The sequence below is a fragment of the Pinus tabuliformis genome, chromosome Q (assembly GCF_031772625.1).
Source record: "Pinus tabuliformis cultivar Carrire ecotype Pingquan chromosome Q, CPIR1, whole genome shotgun sequence".
In the NCBI taxonomy this organism is placed as follows: domain Eukaryota; kingdom Viridiplantae; phylum Streptophyta; class Pinopsida; order Pinales; family Pinaceae; genus Pinus; species Pinus tabuliformis.
Window position 1 is genome coordinate 1321209194 of NC_142296.1, and position 21559 is coordinate 1321230752.

The 21559-nt window shown below is 37.2% G+C and overlaps 1 protein-coding gene across 1 annotated transcript; it reads right to left on the reverse strand.

The window, feature by feature from the left end:
• Positions 1 to 18507: 18507 nt before the first annotated feature.
• LOC149224693 (protein RSI-1-like) lies at positions 18508 to 19202 on the reverse strand. Its single transcript, XM_089383591.1, has 4 exons — positions 19134 to 19202; positions 18969 to 19016; positions 18804 to 18837; positions 18508 to 18689 (listed from the first exon to the last, which is right to left on the reverse strand). The coding sequence occupies exons 1-4, from the start codon at positions 19200 to 19202 to the stop codon at positions 18508 to 18510; spliced, it is 333 nt and encodes a 110-aa protein (XP_089239717.1).
• Positions 19203 to 21559: the final 2357 nt, after the last annotated feature.

Consider the following 21559-nt stretch of genomic DNA (forward strand, 5'->3'; position numbering starts at 1 on the left):
TTAGTTTAGGGTTTTTTTGCCCTAGAAGGAAACCCCCTCTCTTTGTATGAGGGCATTGTATTTGAGGCTGTGAAATAGATGTGTATTCTCTGGGCGAGAAACAGAGAGGCGAGACTGTGAGAGAAAACAGAGGATATTACAGCGGATCTACTGTAGGTTGTGTCTCTTCATTTTGCTGTATAATAGAAAGGAAGGACTGGCTGTTCGGGGTGGACGTAGCCCAAACTAGGTGAACCACGTATATCTGTGTCTCTCTTGTCTTATGCGTTTTTTGTGTTTATATTTCTGCAATATTTTATGTGTTCCATTGCTCCATAATATACAATTTTCTAACAACTGGTATCAGAAGATAGTGCCAACCAGGGATCGTAGTACATTTGCGATATTTACCTGTGCTGGAATCTACGAGGGCTCGCAGTTGGAGCGGTTTGATACAAGTTTTTTAGCACATCAAATCGAGAGAGGATGGATCAGAATCACAGCAGCAATAAACAAAATAAAATAAAATTTAATGAATTCAAAATTATTGCATGTAAATGGGCATACTACTGTAAGACCTGGTAAGGCATGTGTACCCCTCAGTGATCATTGGTAAAGTCTGGGTTAGACCTAGGTGATAGGGGGGATGTCGGGTTAACAATACCCCGGGTAAAAAATTTGAGAGGGGTAAGGGCTAGAGTGAGCGGATTGTATCACTTACCAGGTTTGGCTGGAGTTAGTCAAGTATCCCCAAGTCAAGTTTAAGGGGGGAATTGTTAGATAAACTTGACTTGGGATAGAGTCAAAGTTGACTGGGTTAAACAATGATGGTTTTGGGGCACATGGTATTGTGCACCCATAGTATTCTGCCTATGGTATTATATGTAGTGGAGCTTATAAAAGGCTGGAATGAATTCATTGTAATGCAAGGCCTGGAGGTGAGCGGTGAAGGCTCACTTGGCCGGATTGGCCAGAATTTTGGCCAAGGATAATGAAATTTCATTATGGTTGGGTTTTTCCCGGATAAACATGTGCTTTTATGTGTTTATGGTTGTTGCTGGCTATTTTTATATTTATTCCTCTCAGTAATTATTTATGTTATGCAGTAAATTTCTTAACAACTGGTATCAGAGTCAGATATTGGCTTCAAAGGGATTCTTTGATGCTAGGGGTTTATAGTGCCTGATGAGATCAATGCAACCTTTATTTTACAGTTCTGGGTCTGAAAATAATGGTGGAACAATCTTACGCAGAAGAACCTCAAGGAGAATGTGCGGAAGATAGTGCCGGCCAGGGATCGCAGTGCATTTGTGATATTTACCGGTGTTGGAATCTATGAGGGCTCGCAATTGGAGTGGTTTGATAGAAGTTTTTTAGCACATCAAATCGAGAGAGGATGGATCAGAATCGCAGTAGCAATAAACAAAAAAAATTTAATGAAGTAAACATTATTGCATGTAAATGGGCATACTACTGTAAGACTTGGTAAGGCATGTGTACCCCTTGGTGATCACCGGTAAAAACTGGGTTAGACCTAGGTGATAGGGGATGTCGGGTTAACAATACCCAGGGTAAAAACTTTGAGGGGGGTAGGAGCTAGACTGAGCGGGATTGTCTCACTTAGTAGGTTTGGCTAGAGTTAGTCAAGGAACCCCAAGTCAAGTTTAAGGGGGGAATTGTTAGGTAAACTTGACTCAGGATAGAGTCAAAGTTGACCAGGTTGAACAGTGATGGTTTTGGGGCACATGGTATTGTGCACCCATAGTATTATGCCAGTGGTATTATATGTAATGGAGCTTATAAAATTATTGCATGTAAATGGGCATACTACTGTAAGACTTGGTAAGGCATGTGTACCCCTCGGTGATCACTGGTAAAGTTTGGGTTAAACCTAGGTGATAGGGGGGATGTCGGGTTAACAATACCCCGGGTAAAAACTTTGAGGGGGGTAAGAGCTAGAGTGAGCGGGATTGTCTCACTTAGCAGGTTTGGCTGGAGTTAGTCAAGGAACCCCAAGTCAAGTTTAAGGGGGGAATTGTTAGGTAAACTTGATTCAGGATAGAGTTAAAGTTGACCAGGTTAAACAGTGATGGTTTTGGGGCACATGTATTGTGCACCCATAGTATTATGCCCGTGGTATTATATGTAATGGAGCTTATAAAAGGCTGGAAGGACTTCATTGTAACGCAAGACCTGGATGTGAGCGGTGAAGGCTCACTTGGTCAGATTGGCCAGGGTTTTGGCCAATGCTAATGAGATCTTATTAGGTTGGGTTTTTCCTCGGATTTGGGGTTTTCCCGGATAAACATTTGTGTTTATGTGTTTATGCTTGTTGCTGATTATTTCTTATATACATTCCTCTTCGTAATTATTTATGTTATGCAGTGAATTTCTTAACAGCAGATCATAGCAGAGGCCAATTTTAGGTAGTTAATGTGGTTGGTGGTCCATTATGACCCTTCCAGGCATAGAGCAGCAGAGAATTTTTGTAATCAACCTCTATATATACCCAAAAAAAAGATGTAATGAAGGTTGATGGTTGTAGTTTTGATATAAGGTTCAACTTCTGGAGACTGTAACTACTGCGATACCTGCAGCGTCTAGTCTTCATTTTCAGCTAATACAAGCTTCTTTTGCTGTTAATTGCTAATTTTCCACTTTCTACTCTGTTCTAGGCTGTGCCTATTATGAATTTTTCATGTGCTCTTGATGTTTAGCATTAAAGGGGCTGTCATCCCACCTCTGTGTTAGAATCTAGTATGTATCATTAAATGTGCTATGCAGGTTTCTGTTTACTTAGTGCCAGAGATCTGTCATCCTGTCTGTGCATTAGGAAATAGATTTGCAGACCTCTTTACTGGTTGCAGCCAACCATCACATGGTCTTGTGAATTTTCTGGTGTCGTCAGTATTCTCCATGTTCACCTAATCCTCAAACTGTGAGTAATTGGTGGTCTAAAGCCTTGTAGTCTGGGGATGTTCTCCCATGTCTGGGGTTAAGCATAGTAGAAGTGGTTATCTAGCTTGAATATGCATCATTCCTTCCATTCATCCATTTCCAACATTTTTTTGAGTTTGTAATGTTCCCGATCATCTCTGAGATACAACATAGGAGAGTTTCTTGGGGTGATAACATTAATTGGCGCTGTTGCCGGGGATCGAAGATTGAAGCTCAGCTTCCTGGGAGAACGACACAGTTTCAAGCTTTGATGATAAACAAGGTTTGGACACATTTTCTGGTTGTAATCATCTATCTGGCGACTCCACTGGAGGAATAGCAACCTTTGGTGATTCCAAATTAAAGTTTTGGCTCAATTTGTGAGGCATACTCCAAGAAATCCTTAGAAATCACCAGCTGTTCCAGTGCCTAACCCTGAGAGGATTTTTAAACTGAAGAAAACATCACAGAAAGGGGCATTAGGATCAGGTAAGCCTAAGAAAACTCATGCATCTCTGAAAGATAAAGTTATAGTTGAAGATATACAGTTTGAAGAGTTAGAGTCCAGCACTGTTAGTAAGGAAATTCCTTCAGAGATTAATACAGCCCCTTGTTCATCTAGTTCCCCTTTGGATCTCAATCCAAAGAAAGTTTCCGATATAGTCCAGAACGTCCTTTTCTCTCTATCATCCATTTCATTGTTTCATACTGCTCAATGAGCCAGTGTCCTTCCACATACCCCAGTCATGGCAGGATAGCAACCACCCACGAAGATAGAAAGAAATGTAGCTGCCAGGTATAGACCTTTGGTCTTGCCTGTTCCTTTGAAAGCTATGCTTGCAGGAGAATATCATAAGTATATGCCCAAGTTCACTCGCACAGAGGGAGTAACAGCTGAAGAACACCTTGAGGCTTTCTATAGTTATGCTGATAACTTAGACATAAGTGAAAATGATGTGTGGATGAGAGTTTTTGTACAGAGCCTAGATGGAGAGGCTAGAAAGTGGTTCAGAGAACTAGCCCCTAAACCTATTGTTGATATTGAAGCCTTAGATGAAGAATTTTTGAAGCACCGGGGGATAAAAAGGACTTGCTATATTACCATACTGAGTTTGGTAACCTAAAGAGGGAGAATGGGGAATCTTTACCTGATTTTAATAAAATATTTAACCGTATGTATAGTAAGATACCAACTGAGGTAAAGCCTACCCCCACTTCTGCCAAACTCACTTATGCCAATGCTTTTGACTCTTATTTCTGCCTATTATTAAGAGAAAGAAGATGTGCCACTCTAGCTGACATGCAGGATGCATCACTAGAGGTGGAATCCAATATTATGGTTGCAGAAAAGCTAAAGAGTCATGCTGATAGAAGGAGGCAGAGAGGTGAGGCTTCTTCTTCCTCTGCTTCATCTTCAGAACCCAAATTAGACAAAATGACTAAGATGATAGAGTCAATGGCTGCTGAAATATCTAAGCTGAAGGTTGAGCAGAATTCAGGAAAGACAAAGCAATAGAACACATTTGCTCCAAGAAATCCCAATCCTTTTAGAAGAGCAAATGAGCAATTACAAATCATTCAGAGGGGTGAAGAACCTAAAGAAGAACAGAAAGTTAAAGCTCACTTCCAAAATGTAGTCATGGAGGAGGAACAATTTGAAGATAAGGATGAAATCCACTACATGGAAGATAAAGGCAGTGCTGCATTTTTGACATTGGCTACATATGAAGAATCATTGCTGCAGGAACATGATAGTCAAGAGTGGGACAAAGAAGTTGTTCTACAAACTGAGGAGCAGCGGAGATACAATCTAAGGTCAAATTCAAGAAATGTCAAAGAGAATCTTGCCCAAAGAGTTGTTGTCCAAACAAAGTCACAGAATATCAGACAGAGAAGACCGGCAGCTGACCCAATCATCCTCAAATCTCCAGTTCAAGAGGTAAGAGGTTCTGACAAGTTACCTTCCTCTTTCAGCCTTGAGTCAGAAGTCCAGAAATTAAAAATATTCGTGCCTCTGGTAGAGTTGGTAAAGAGTGAAGTGTTTAGAAAGCCTATCCTTGAAGCTCTTAGTTGGAAACTGCACAAACCTCCACTGACTCTGTCAATTTGCAAGATGATAAGCCTGCTGTTGTGCTTAGCCCCATGATTGAACCTGCTGATAATAATTCTCCATCATTTTATGTCTCCTTGACCATTCATGACAAAATCCTCCACAACTGCCTGCTAGATATAGGGGCCAACCACAATCTAATGCCTAAAGCTATCATGGAAGAGTTAGGCCTTGACATCACTAGAGCATATCATGATTTATTCTCTTTTGATTCAAGGAAAGTGAAATGCCTAGGATTGATTAAAGATCTGGCCATTACCTTAACTCAGCTGCCCATGAAAAGTATGATGATGGATATTGTGGTAGCACATGTCCCTCCTAAGTTTGGCATGCTGCTGTCTAGGGGTGGATTAAGAGACTAGGTTTCGACATACAGAATGATCTATCTTATGCCACTGTCCTAGTTTTTGGAGGAGAAAGCAGGAGATTTTATAGAGAGGCACAACTGGCATACATCATTAGTGATGAGAATAATCCTACTAATCATCCCAATTATGCCGTGGACACTGATTTTGGAGCATGTATCCTCCAAATTGAAGAATCTCAGAAGGCCTCAATGCAGCTCAGGAAACTAATAGTTCAGGCTGAAGAAGAGCAAGGAAGTCAAGTTTGGGAGATGTTCTTTGATGGAGCATGTTCCAGGGAGACTGTAGGAGCAGGGGTGGTGCTGATATCTCTAGAACAAAAAAGCACACATCTATCTTTCAAGCTGGATTTTCAAGTCACAAACAATATAGCAGAGTATGAGGCTCTGCTGTTGGGCCTTAACGCAAAAAAAGACAGAGGAATCAGGAACATAAAGGTGTTTGGAGATGCTGATTTGATTATTCAGCAAGTAAATAAAACATTTCAAGCAAAGCATCCAAGGCTGAAAGCATACAGAGATGAGGTATGGAGACTCAAAGATTCCTTTGATTATTTCTATATTTCATATATCCCTAGAGCCAAAAATCAGCTTGCTGATTCCCTTGCTGTGTCTGCTAGTATGTTTATTCCTCCCATGCCTCTGAGACTAGTTTATGAAGTCCAAATGAAATATAGACCATCCTTGCCTGATAATGTCCAGCATTGGAAAGTTTTTGAAGATGATGATGAAATAAATAGGTTTCTACAAGTCATTGATAAGTTTTCTGAAATGCAAATTGACCAAGAAAATGAAGCCTTGGAAGAAGACCCCCAGTCCCAGCTTAGAAATAAAATTGGAAAAGATAGCATTGTCCAGCTTCCCAGCAATCATATCCCTAAGGGTTTAATTCCTTTAGAAAGACTGTTTGACCATAATGATGTGCATCACAAAGCTTCCAAAAAAAGAAGATCAATCTGCAGTCTGTAAGCATGATATAGGAAGTCCAGGTTAGCCTAGATACGTAAATCTGTCTTCCCATTTGTCTGTTGACCAAAGTTATGAGTACTGCAATTTAATGAAGCAATTTGCTGATATATTTGCCTGGGAGTATAGTGACATGAAAACCTATGATAAAAAGGTTATACAGCATAAAATCCCTCTGGAAAAGGACACTATACCTTTCAAACAGAAGCTGAGACCAATAAATCCCTTGCTTCTTCCTCTGATTGAAAAAGAAATTAAAAAGTTGCTTGCTACCAAGATCATAGTCCCTCTTAGAGATTCCAAGTGGGTAGCCAACCTAGTAGTAGTAAGGAAGAAAAGTGGAGAAATCAGACTGTGTGTTGATTTCAGAAACTTAAACAAATGCTCTAAGAAAGAAAACTATCCTCTACCCAAGATGGAGCATTTGCTGCAAAAAGTCTCAGGATCCAAAGTAATGTCTTTCTTGGACGGATTTTTAGGGTTTAATCAGATTGTTGTGCATCCAGATGATCAAGAGAAGACTGCATTCACCACTCCTTGGGGCACTTTTATGTATGCCAAGATGTCTTTTGGGTTGATGAATGCTGGAGCAACCTTTCAGAGAGCTATGGATATAGCATTTGTGGGAGAGAAGGCTAAATTTGTCCTTATCTACCTTGATGACATAACAATATACTCCAACAACCATCATGACCATTTGCAACATTTAAAAAAGTGTTTCTTAAGTGCAGAAGGTTTGGGATTTTAGTCAATCCTAAAAAATCACAATTTGCTTTAGAAGAAGGCAAGCTGTTAGGACATGTTGTTTTTGCTGCAGGTGTCTGAATTGACCCAGAAAGAGTAAAAGCAATACAAACCCTATTTGTCCCGAGATCAAAGAAAGACATCTAGTCCTTTCTGGGAAAAATTAATTTTGTAAGGAGGTTTATACCAAATTTTGTAGAACTGGTGAAGCATATTACCTCCATGTTGAAGAAAGGGTCAGAGGTCAGGTGGACTGATGCAGCAAGAAAATCATTCGAGTCTACTATAAAATCCATTATGGAAGCTCCCACCCTAAGCAGTCCAGATTACAACAAGGAGTTCAATATATTTTCTTTTGCCTCTAATGACACCATTGCATCAGTTTTATTGCAAGCAAATGAAGAAGGTTCAGAGCATCCGGTGGCATTTTTCAGCAAAAACTTAAGGGATGCTGAACTAAGGTATGACATTATTGAAAAACAAGCATATGCTCTTATCAAATCTTTGAAAGCTTTTAGAGTTTACATTCTGCATTCCAAGATAATTGCATATGTACCCTCTGCTGTAATAAAAGATGTCTTGACACAACCTGATGCTGATGGAAGAAGGGTTAAGTGGATTGCAAAGCTAATTGAATTTAATATAGAACTAAAGCCCACCAAACTTGTAAGAGTTCAAGGTCTTTCTAGGTTGTTAGCTAAAGAAAATTGCAGAACATTGGATATACATTTCATGGGCACAATTGTAGAACCAGAGAGAAAGCAGTCAGTGGCAGAAAATCTAGCTTCTTGTGATTGGTATTCTGCAATAGTTAAATTCTTGTTGAAGCTAGAAATTCCTCCAGGCTCAAACGCAAGTCAAGCCAGAATTATAAAGCTTAGGGCAGCTAAATATTGCATTAACGAAAATTTTCTCTACTAGAGGGATCCATCTGGATTGCTTTTGAGGTGTCTGGACAAAGAACAGTCAATGGAAGTGATGCAACAGTTTCATTCCAACATGTGTCGAGGGCATCATTATTGGAAAATCACTGCCCATAAAATCCTCAGAGCTGGGTATTATTGGCCCACTTTATTTTCTGATGTATTTTCATTTGTTAAATCTTGTGATAGGCGCCAAATATTTGAAGGAAAGAAGCAGTTGAAGTCCCTGCCCTTAAGACCAATACATGGAAAAGGACCTTTTCAGCAGTGGGGCTTGGATTTCATTGGAGAGATCAATCCACATTCTAGTGGCCAACACAGATGGATATTAGTAGCCACTGATTATTTCACTAAGTGGATTGAAGCAATCCCTACTAGGAAGGCTAATCATAATGTGGTCATGAAGTTTTTGACAGAGAATATCTCTACCAGATTTGGTTGTCCACATAAATTAGTCACAGATAATGCAACAACCTTCAGGGCAAAAGAATTGGTGGAAAGGTGTGATTCAATGGGTATAAAACTGGTTCATTCCGCCTCATATGACCCTCAAGGCAATGGTCTAGCAGAATCCTCTAACAAAAGCCTGATAAGGATAATTAAGAAGCTGTTGGAGGATAACAAAAAGAATTGGGATTCCAAGCTCAAGTATGCACTGTGGGCTGACAGAGTGACCATTAAGAAATCCACAGGGAATTCTCCTTTCAAGCTGGTATATGGCACTGAAGCTGTATTCCCAATTCAATTATCTCTCCCTGTGGCAAAATTCCTTCAAGAACAGCAGAATGAGGAAGAAGACATGGCAAAAAGGCTCACTGATTTAGCAGAGGTACATCAAATCAGAGAACAACTAGTTGAAGGGGTTGCAGCACATCAGAAAAAGATCAAGGATGCTTTTGACAGGAAGACAAAGACAAATAATTTTCAGGTTGGAGATTGGTGCTAAAATGGGATGCACTAAAGGAAAAGAAAGGCAATCATGGGAATTTTGATGCTTTATGGACAAGTCCTTTTATTATTTCACAGATCCAAGGGAACAACACCTTCATACTGAAAAGTATGGGAGGAGAGGCAGTTTTTGATGGCCCAGTTAATGGGCATTTTCTGAAAATTTATGTGATTTAAGGTCTTTCGCCTTAAAAGTTGTAAATATTTTGTTTTATCATTTTTAGAGTAGGCTCAGTGAGACTCCATGCCCAATGGAACACTAGGAATTTATTTAATTTGTTTTTCATCAGGAAGGCATTGATCTGTAGGTTCTTGAGACCTCACAGGGAGGATCTCATCCCCAGAAGGAGCCAGTGTTAGCTCTGCTATATAATTCAACATTTGAGGGTCAAGGACAGCTTGGCCGTGCTGTTTTGTGCTTGAAGGAGGCTCGCATCAGTCCATTCCTCACTTCCCCTTCATTCTCCTTATTCTCCCTTAACCCCTTCATCTCTTTTTTTCTCCCAAAACCCTGTGTAAGCCCCTCTCCCGTCTAGCCCCTCAGCGCTAAGGCTTTACCCATATAACCGCGCCTACGCAAAAAGTGCTACCCGCGAAGTCTTTCCCTGTCACATCAATAAAAAAACATGTGTGTTTAGCCTCTGCCATTCGATCGTTTGCCGCATGATCCGATGGCATTCGCACCTCCCGCCGCCGAAACCTGCCCGTGAATTAACTCGCAACCGTGGTGGTTTTCCGCCTGTCCCATCGACCACGTGTCAACATCCTATTGTGATTGCGTGGGTTTGTACGAATACCACCGCAGCTCCAAAGGCGGTGCGATAATACCACTTACCCCCATTCGCCCATTCCCCGTTCGTTATCATCCGCGCAGCTTCTGCCCCCAATCACCGTTGGATCTGTTTACCCGAGGTCCAATGGCTTGCGATCATCCTTCGCCTCACCTCCCCGATAACCCCTGTCGAGTTGTTTCCGCCGTTGATCTGTGTGATCCAATGGCTGTTGTTTATTCCCCGTCCCGCTCATTTGTTCACCATGCAGTCTTCGCGTCTATAGCCATTCTGTGTCCCCGAAGGACGAAGGTGGCCAGCTACCTGTATCTGGCGCATTTCATCTCCAACAGCTGCATTTAAGAAAAAGAATGGCCGAAAGGAAAAAGGACCAGCATCGAGCAGTTAAATGCATTCAATGGTTATGGAGTTTCATCCATATTTCACGCCACTTGCTCAAAGAAGGACCACTCAACAACAGAAAAGGTCAATTTGTCCATTAAAGTAGCAGATCGTAGCAGAGGCCCATTTTAGGTAGTTAATGTGGTTGGTGGTCCATTATGACCCTTCCACGCATAGAGAAGCAGAGCATTTTTGTAATCAACCTCTATATATACCCAGAAACAAGATGTAATGAAGGTTGATGGTTGTAGTTTTTATGTAAGGTTCAACTTCCGGAGACTGTAACTACTGTGATACCTGCAGCGCCTGGTCTTCATTTTCAGCTAATACAAGCTTCTTTTGCTGTTAATTGCTCACTTTCCACTTTCTACTATGTTCTAGGCTATGCCTGTTATGTATTTTTCATGTGCTCTTGATGTTTAGCATTACAGGGGTTGTCATCCCACCTCTGTGTTAGAATCTAGTATGTATCATTGAATGTGCTATGCAGGTTTCTGTTTACTTAGTGCCAGAGAGCTGTCATCCTGTCTATGCATTAGGAAATAGATTTGCAGAACTCTTTACTGGTTACAGCCAGCCATCACATGGTCTTGTGCATCTGTTGGTGTGGTCAGTATTCTCCATGTTCACATAATCCTCAAACTGTGAGTAATTGGTGGTCTAAAGCCTTGTAATCTGGGTATGTTCACCCACTTCTGGGGTTAAGCATAATATAAGTGGTTATCTGGCTTGAATATGCATCATTCCTTCCATTCATCCATTTCCAACATTTTGTTGAGTTTGTAATGTTCCCGAGCATCTCTGAGATACAACCTAGGAGAGTTTCTTGGGGTGATAATGGTTCCTCTACAACCATTCATATTTTATCCATGAATTACTCTTCAATATCTGATTTGGTCATTTTTAAATTTTCTATAGCAGTTCCTAAACAAGAAGAATGCAGAATTTGAAAAGTGTCATGTACTTGAGAATGGTGAGAGTGTTGAATGGGAGGAATCAAAATGACTCCCATGAGAATGGAGGACCGGGACAAGGGAGGATGTCCCATACATTTTCCCATCCTAATTGTTTCCAACCCCATGCCTCCCTAACCACATCCTTCACATGCATTCAATGATTGGCTTCTTGGTTAAAGGTGGTGGATTAGATTTATTTAAAGCAGGTGATGAGATGGTTGGAGATCTAGGGATAAAAATCTACAATAGAGAATTAAGTTTCCTTGAGAACCTTTTCTTCTTCCCTTGACTAATTTCATTTCCCCTCTCATACTCTCCTGCAACCATCTTGAACCTTCTTTTATTGTTCAACACCGATATTTTACGTATCTTTGTGTGCCTTGTGATGGGTTTATCACTTGGTTCATAGAAAGCATATTTACCGTAATTACATGTTTGGTCATTCGGTAGTCATGCCTTGACCTTCAGCTCCACACTAAGAATCCATTTAAACATGTTTACATCATTTAAAAAATCATTTATTTAAGCTCACATGACTTGAATCCCATCTATATAGCCACTTATTTATGTATAATCCAATATAATACATCCTAAGGGTTAAAATCAGGGTGTTCCATGGTAATTTATGGCCACTTCGGGATAACCTTATTCTAGATGATGATGATGATATTGAACCCTAGCTAATACAAAGAAAATAGTGACATTTAGAGAGATGGAAACCGAGTTCCCTCACTTTCATATCGAGTTTAATAACATCTTTCAATTCAATTTGTTTCAAGTGTTAAATGAATTAGTTGTGATCTATAGTGTAAGTTGACATCTCAACTATTTTGTGCACAAGTTCTTAGCATAGAAAGTGTATTAGAATAAGGCCATGCTTGGCCTATATTTATTTGTATCCCTCATTGTCATATCAGGTTTAATAACATCTTTCAATTCAATTTGTCTTAAGTGTTAAATGAATCAACTGACTCAAAAACTCTGTTAGAAAGTGGGATATTGAGATATGGATCCTTTCTATTTTTTTGAATGGTAGAAATATGGGTTCAGAGAGAAAAATTGAGAAGCAAATGTCATTCTCATATTTCTATGGTAAATTAAAAATGGTTCAAAAGCATTTGGGTGAGGGGAAACCACAAGCTTTTGATATGTAGCAAAATCTTTTGAACTACAGTAGTGTAAGCACATTGATGCAGATAGAAAGTGCCATTACATAAGAAGTGGGGAAGACTAACAGTCTCAATATACAAGAGTATGTTTAACTTCTAGTGGATTACAACGTTTGGCCTAAGATCAAGAGTGAAAAAGAGAAGTAGATTCTAGTTTGATCCCTGTAGTCTTTGCATTGGGATTATTTGACAATGAATTAGTAGGAACCACTATTCCTGGATCAGAAAAAAAAGGTATGACACGAATGGAAAAGGTTCGAATTCATGTCTCTCTACTCTGGAGATCAATCTAGTGCGCACAAATAGTTACTACTTGCTGGTGTTAAGACCTCATGGAATTCGAAAAAATGCATCAACGAAATACAGTATCATGGAATACAGTGATTTTGGGGTACGCCCACGAGGGTTAAGCTGAAGATGCTATGAACCTCTTTCACCAAATAATGTTGCTGCAATATGTGGAACCCAATATGGTCACTTTCACAAGTGTTCTCCCTACATTTTCCTAGTTAGTAGCCCTACAACTAGGTAAAGAGTTCCATGCTTATATAATATAGGAGAGGATTTGTCACTGATGTGTTTGTATTGAACGCCCTTATATATATGTATGCCAAATGCGAGAGTTTAGAAGATGCAAAACACACTTTTGACACTATGCCTAGGAAATATGTGGGCTTATGGATTTTAATGATTGCATGTTTTTCTCGGAATGGACAATGCCATCAGGTACTCAACATCTCTCATCATATGGAGCTTGCGGGCATGAAACCAGACCTTGTCACTGTTCTAACCATTCTACCTGTATGCAGTCACATAGAGGCTCTTGAATCTGGCAAGAAAATTCATGACTTTGTAATTAGAAGTATTTTGCAATCCTCTGTCATTGTGTGTAATGCACTTATAGACATGTATGTAAAATGCAGGAGACTAGATATTGCACACCAAATATTTGATGCAATATATTTCAAAGAAGTGATCTCATGGAATGCTATAATTGTTGGCTATTACCATAATGGGTTATTTAATGAGGTCTTGAACCTTCATCATCAAATGAATAGATGTGGTGTTTTACCTGATTTAGTCACCATGACAAACATTTTTGCAATCTTTATTCATTTAGGAGATTTTCACCAAGGCGAAGAGATCCAAAATTACATCATAAAAAGTGGATATAATTAAGATATTTATGTGGACAATGCCCTTTTAGGCATGTATGTAAAATGTGGTAATTTATAGGCTACAGGACATGTCTTTAATAGAATGTCTAGATGGGATTTGTTGTCATGGAGTGGCATGATTGTAGGATATGGAATTCATGGGGATGGAATGGAAGCTCTCAATTTTTTTTACAAAATGGAACAAGAAAATGTGAAGCCAGATCATGTTATATTCATTGGTGTCCCTTTTGCGTGCAACCATGTAGGCTTGGAAAATGAGGGTTGGTTTCATTTTAATCGAATGAGAAGACATTATTGTATAACACCCATGGTGGACCATTATGCATGCATAGTTGATCTACTTGGGTGTGTTATGCAACTCAATGAGGAATTCAATTTGATTAAAACAATTTCATTAAAGCCAAATGATGGTGTATTTGGGGCTTTGCTTGGTGCCTACAGAATTCACTACATGTAGAGATAAGAGAATGGGCCGCAAATCAGCCTTTTGATTTAGAACCAGAAAAACGTAGGATATTATGTATTACTATCAAATTTATATCCAGATGTTGGTAGATGGGTTGGAGTAGCAAAGATTAGAACACTAATCAAAGACATGGGACTAAAAAGGTGGTTAGAATGCAGATGGATAGAGGTGAAAAATAGATTCCATGCATTCTGCACAAGAGACAAATCACATCCACAACCAACAAAAACCTATGCAATGATAGAAAGGTTAGATGAGGAGATGATTTTGGTTATGTCCCCAATACTAGTTTTGTGCTTCATTATTTTCACTAAGTAGAGAAAGTATACATATTTGTGGACAAGAGGCAAGAAGGTATACATATTTGTGCCCAACACTTTATCAAGTTTATTTTATTGTTGAAAAGAAAATTAATAATTCTAGGTAACCAGAGAAAGGGAACCAAGCTGCACACTAATATCTCACTCAACTCAACCTAATTTCTCTCAAGCACAACTAATTGCTCACTGCAAAGCACTCCAGCTAACTTAGCCAACCATTAATGAGACATGGAATTCTCATCCACCACCTTGCAAAGCACAATGATGATCTTTATTTTCTTTGCCAGACAGTCCATTGAGAATATTCTTATCTTGTAGTGCTCTTTAGTGTGGCCTCGAGAAATCCTTTCTACCAATGTTCCACCAACTCTCCAGGATGCACCCCCAAATTTTTTGGGAATGTCGCACAGTAAATAGAGAGCCTGGTGCTCTTGATTAAACATCCATCCCAAACACATGATAGAATCCAACAAAAATGCTATAATCTAACCAATTTTGAAATCCTGAAAACTATTAAGTCTGTTGAATTCTAAATGGTATATGAAACCATAATTTCTGCATACAAAGTCTAATGAGGTTGGAACCACTCTCAAACATCCTAAAATAATTAATGGTAATGTAAAAATTTAAGTAAACGTTGAATCCTCATTTCTCTTCCCTTTTAAAGTAAAATGATACAAAAAGGGAAGGAAAGAGTGAATTCCAATTTTTACTTTATAAATTTAATATTACCTATAATTAGAAGGGAGGGTGGATCAAAACAATAGGCTTTGGTAAAAATGGAGTGTTGTAGAATCACATATTTTGAAGGGGATGTTCCTCTACTTTGTTACCTTGCATCACCTCCAAAATGAGACATGGGAAAATTTCCCCCATAGAGTACCCACATTCAGGGAGCTTGGGAAGTAACACTACATTCTACATATTTCCTTCCGGGGATAACCTGGAAAATCAATGCCTTGGCTCTAAGACATTCAATGAGAAGAAACTAACAAGGAATGGGGAGGTTCCTAAGGAGGCATGATGTTATGCTCCTCTATAACCATATTTGATCCAAATCCACAAATTTGTCTTCCCTTAGTGGGAATTGTTTTTCAAATTTTGGTTCTCAAACAAGAGGAATGCAACATGCATAATTTGGGCAGTGCTTATAGATCAGAATAGTGAAAGAGCTGACAGGGAAGGCTTCTAAAGTGCTCAAATTCTATGTTCCTCTACAACCATCCATATTTTATTCATGAATTACTCTTAAATATCTAATTTGGTCATTTTCAATTTTCTATAGCAATTCCAAAACAAGAAGAATGCAGAATTTGAAAAGTGTCTTGTACTTGAGAATGGTGAGAGTGTTGAATGGGAGGAATGGAAATGATTCCCATGAGAATGGAGGACAGGGCAAAATTTTCCACAAGGGAGGATGACTGATATATTTTCCCATCCTGATTGTCCCCAAGCCCATGCCTCCCCAACTATGTCCTTCACATGCATTCAATGATTGGCTTCTTGGTTAAGGGTGGTGGATGAGCTTTATTTAATGGACATGATGAAATGGTTGGAGATCTTGGGATGACACTCTAGAATAGAGAATTAGAAACATTAAGCTGTATACCAAGAAATTTTGAAAACTTCCCGAGAAGCATACAAATTAAGAAAAAGATGAGTATTTGTTATCATGTGACAGCTAGAGATAAAAAAATTTAAATTAACATGGATGCAAAAGCCCTGGATTGATCTTCCTATTTGATATGCAAAATATAATCAATTAGTCTAATTCACATCATTTGGGGAAGATATAAACCATAATGCTCTAGTTTTCAAAGGTGAGGAATGGTATTAAGTAATTGAAATATGCCCCTCGGGAAGCAAGCCTCATTAGTTGATACGATAAATTATAAAGAGAATGCAACCATTTCCGTGTCAAATGATCCAAGTGCAAAGTCCAACACACTTGCAAGTATTCAAAAATACATAAACATGAGAGTGCCACAACCATTCCATTTCATTTCTCACCTTAGGGGTCTTTTTTACCTCATTTTTTTTGTTTGGGCTTCTCATGATGGATGCAATCTCTAGTCACTTTGACTTAGGTGGATTGGTGACATCATTGTGATCTCAAGTTCAATTTTGCTAAATTGACATGTTTCACTTTTAAAATATAGTCAGTTTGTTGTGTAAGTGAATATACTCTAAATACTCTATCTATACTGATTCAATCTATAAAAAACCAATTTCTTTATCCAAACAATTATACGATACTGAAATATCTTTTTAAATAAAATAATTCATGTGGTTCAATTGCTAGTTTAGAATCTATGAAAAAAATAGTTAAAAGTAAAAAAAATCATTTCCTTCTTTAAAATGGTAATGCTAGAGAGAGCGAGGTGTAATTCATTCTATTTTTAATAATAAAAAAATCAATTTCATATAAACAAAGAAAGTTCGAAAAAAACTATTTTAATATTGACCAAATAAAATATTTTAAAAACTAAAAAAATAAAAAAAATATTAGTATTAAATTATTAATAATGAAACAATTTAATGTGAATTATAAATAAAATATCTCAATATAGAATTGATAATATTAAATTGTATTTAAAAATATATTATTAACAATAAAAAAAATATAATCAATGTTTATGTTAAATAAAATATTTTAATATCAATTATTCGTATATTATATATGGTTAATTTTTTTATATATTTATTATATAAAATAATTGAAAAAAATTATGATTAAAACATTTCAAGTAATTTAAATATTTATAATTTTATTTTTTAATTTATTTATCATTATTGAATTTTTTTTAAATATTATATATGTTATTATTGTTTTCTATAATTTTTTTTAATATTTTTATTATTAAATAACAATTTAATCCCACTTATTTTCATCTTATTAAATTAAATTTAAAAACTAGAACCATTTCATCGAAAGATTTATTAATCAATGTTCCAGTGATTTCTCGCCTATTACGAAAAGACTAAAAGCACCTTATGGAAAGATCCCCTACTCCTAAAAAATTGATACAAAATGGAAAAGTAGGTTTGTCATATGTGCTAGGCAAGCTTTTCGTTAGCATCATTGAATTTCTTTCTTCTTAATGTTGTTCCTCCGTTGATGACGCCATAAATTCAAATTCAAGGTTGATTGGCATTAAATCATATAAATATGACGCAAGTGATGGTTACAGCTAAAAAATTATACATATTGACATGAAAATTATATGCCAGAGATATGTCATCATGACTACACAAATCATATATATAGCAATACAGCGTGTTGATGTTCTAATAATTCCATTGGGAGGAGCTCACACACTTTCTCTTGCTGTGATCGCAAATCAAATTCTTATTAATCTTTTGTCATATCTTTCCTATGACCACTTTACCATTTGTTCAATACTGCCATCAGGGTTCTAATAAAAACCATCGGTTCAATGATAAAATGTTTAATACCGCCATCACGGTTCTAATAAAAACCATTTGTTCAAAACTCACATCATATTCATCAACTCTTAAAAAAAAATCTCTTGGAAAAAAATGGAGGACTCCATCCAGATTCTTCAAAGCCTCTAGATTTTGAACCGACATCGAGGAACCCTTATTGAAGCTGGCATTCAGAAATCTTGATCGTTTGAAGAAAATACAAGATTGCCATGGTTATGACTTGCTAATCAAAATCACATTGGTTTAAGGGGGAGATAGTGTAGTCTCGTTGATACCCAACTCAACATCGAATTTATTTGGTAACTTCCGTAATTTGATTATAACGAACTTAGTGACTGGATCAATGTACTTCAATTAAAATGAGCGACACGGTTATCAGCATCGACAAAGAAGAGTGTCTAATCATTTAGTAACTCATGCAATAGCTTCACTGTCGATATCTGGTTTGTGATTATGTATTATGCAGGGTATATATAAATGTCCAGAGAAATGGGGTTCTGTACAACCCTAGTGGGGGCTGGGAGATTGGATATATCATTCAATTTTATTTTTCAAATCATGCTTTCAATATATTAATGATTCCCAGCGCCGCAAATAAAAGAGGAGAAGACAATCAAATCGAAGCTGATAAAAACAGATTATCAATCTATTGATGCAGGCAATGCATAAATACGGATATTACAAAACTTTTCCCCTTCTTCGCTAAATTCTCTCCCGGTCCACTCATCTATAGTGCAAGGAGGCATTCGTAAACCCAACAGAAGCTGCATAGTCATTATTACTACTATTATTGTTACTTATTCTTGGCTGGAGGTGACATGATCATGATCAAGGGCACTTGGGGCCACCTTGCTGTGTCTTCCAGTTGTTGTAGCAAGGGCATACTTCTTTGTTTCCAGAAGTCCCGGGAGGAACACACAGACACTTTGCGCAGCACTTTTGACAGAAGAACATGCACGGCTTCTTGTGAGAAGTTGCCGAACAACGGTATGCACACCTTGGCCCGCATTCTGCATTAACATTCAATCACGATACAAACTTTTTCAATCAATCTAATCGTAAGCGTACTAGAAATTTTCGGTAGAAGAAGTTCGATGTAAAATAAGTATCCGAAAAGATCGAACCTGACGGACGAATACTTCCCCCGCCGTCACGGCCCTGAAAGCAACGAACTACTGGTCAGATAGATTACCATAAAAATGCATGTAACCATATAGTAGAGTGCAGGAGCGGTGAATTATTGAATAATCCGAGTCGATGCAAGAGTATTAATAAGCATCAGAACTTACTCGCTTCTGCTCCATGAAAGGATCAACATTGCTGTGTGGTAGCGCTGCCTGCAAAATCAAAGAATGTATTGTTATGAGGGTTAGATGCTATATCATGAAATCCTATATTTGCTTTACTTTATTGGCATTATCACTGATCAATTGTGATCTGCTGGAACGTCTTACCTCAATATTCCATATGAAGAGAGCAAAAATAGTGATGACTATGACAGCAAACGATAGAAGACTCGCCATGGGAAAAGAAACAAAAGGCACCTGCAACAGCTACTTAGTCACTCCACTGGGTTGATATTAAGTGGGGTGGAGGACGAACAATATATGGCATATGAGGCCTACTTAGTCACTCCACTGGGTTGATATTAAGTGGGGTGGAGGACGAACAATATATAGCATATGAGGCCGGCGAGAGTAATTGACCTAAGAAGTCGCAGAGGACTTCCTGCTAACCTAGCGTAGTGCTGTTTCGTTGGTCCATTCATCGAAAATTTAAACAGAAAACTTCGATTACGGTATAATCGTATGAGAGTGTACCGCGTGTGTTCCAGGATATTGAATGTAACAAGGAGATCATTGACACGGAAGCGTGCTCAGTTGGATTTTCATTAAAAACAATGCAAGGAGATCATTGACACGGAAGCGTGCTCAGTTGGATTTTCATAAAAAATAATGCAATTCTGGGAATGTATGCCCGACCAAGCTGTGTATTGTGCCCGAAAAGCCGAAGGATATGAATGCAGATAAATCAAATGCGCCACTGGGTATTGAAGAAGATCTATATATATCTTTGACCGTTGAACACCGATTGTGTTGGAGCGTATGGAATTTCTTTTGTATTTGGGGAATGGTAGTACTGTTTGACTGAACCACATCAGTTTGAAAACTCATCTTCTAGGGAATGCCCGTCTCGAACGAAGCAAATTTTTATTCAGATTGGATCAATGTTGTTTAGAAAATCTTCGGCAAAATCACATGACCAAAATCTTGTGTCGACGCGTTTGGAATCAACACATCAAGTGTGATTATATTAAATTAAATTTTTTTGATTTATTATAACATTGGTTTATATATATTATTATTATTATTATTTGATTTGTATTATTTTTATTTTTCAAGGCGTTTTGTTCGTCATGTGCTACTTCCTATTTTATTTTGATGTAATTTGTTATTTAATAAAAAAAATAAAGGTAAATTTTACTATTTAATAAAAAATAAATGTAAATTTTAATATAAATTTAATTTGTATTTTTTTTTTTTTTATATTTAATAAAACCTTTGTCAACAAAATAATTAACTGTTTTAAATTTAAATTAATATTATTATTTTAAATTATTTAATTTTAAACAACTTAAATAAATTTATATTTTTAATTTTCGTTTCAATTAAATACAATATTAGGTTGAATTAAAATGATTTTAATTGATTTAATTTTATTAATAAAAAATATTTTATATTATTCAATTATAAAATAGTTATTTTTAAAATTATATAAATTAATTTAATATGTATTATATATATATATTTTTTTTATAAAATAAAATAAGACCATTAAATAAAATAAATTATACCATATAATTTTTTCTAAATGCAAAAAATGTCATAAACATTATATATGAGAGCAAGTTTGCATAATTAAATTCTGGAAAATATTTTTAATTTACATTTAAAACAATTCTCACCATATTGGAAATAAATATTTATATATTTACAATTTTATGATAAAATTTCATTATATTTTTAATTTTCTCTCCAATTACGTATTTTAATTGATTTAATTTAATTTAATTTATTTAGTTATTTATTATTTTTTCAGAGAAAAAAAAACCTTTTTTTCATTGCAAGACAAAAAGTTACATTGTATATGCTGTAAGCATTCAGGTGACTGTATGATTTTTAGTCATAGAGTTGCTGAGATTTTGTGGGAGGGGAACCCCCTTTTGCCATCTCAAAATTCTGATTGCGGTTCACTGATCAGTTATGTGATCGAGGTCTCCTTGAAACGCAGAAGCCCTTGCTGAAAGATTAGTTCCGATGCATCTTGACTGAAACACCAAAAAACAAACAAAAAATATTGTTTCTAGTTTTTAGAGTTTCTTGCTTTGGCTGATTCATTCTCGGGTCTCCTCAGAAGGGAAAACAACCCAAACAGGAATGAGCCAGCTATGTATTTTGAGTTTTTGAGAAGTTTTATGGATGTCTGTAATGTCTATTTTGAACTAAAGAAACAAAACAAAGCAATAGAAAAAGCAGAAAGGTGCCAGCCTTGACTGTGGCTTCAGAGTGAAAAATTTTGTGCATATGGTGGATGATCCGACACATGGATCTTGCCCATCTCTTTATCTTCTATTCATCAACTGCACATATTTTGTTGTAGACCCTCTTTAGAAAGCTAGTCTGCAACATCATTGCGTTCCCTGTATATATGACATAGAGAGATGATGTTAAAATGAGATTTTAAGTGCATGGTTTCTTCTAGAAGTGATGATAACATGTAGTTCTGACATCTATTTGATCCATTGAACCATTTGACAATGTTCAGTGAGTCCCCGAAGATCTGAATCGTGGATATGCCCAGATGAATGAGCCAGCAAAGG

What these genes read in the sequence shown, in the direction of transcription:
- LOC149224693 (XM_089383591.1), bottom strand. Translation starts at nt 19,202, where the DNA reads ATGGCGAGTCTTCTATCGTTTGCTGTCATAGTCATCACTATTTTTGCT. An exon ending in TCTTCATATGGAATATTGAG is followed by an intron (nt 19,017 to 19,133) that starts GTAAGACGTTCC and finishes TTGATTTTGCAG; the next exon opens with GCAGCGCTACCACACAGCAA. An exon ending in CTTTCATGGAGCAGAAGCGA is followed by an intron (nt 18,838 to 18,968) that starts GTAAGTTCTGAT and finishes CGTTGCTTTCAG; the next exon opens with GGCCGTGACGGCGGGGGAAG.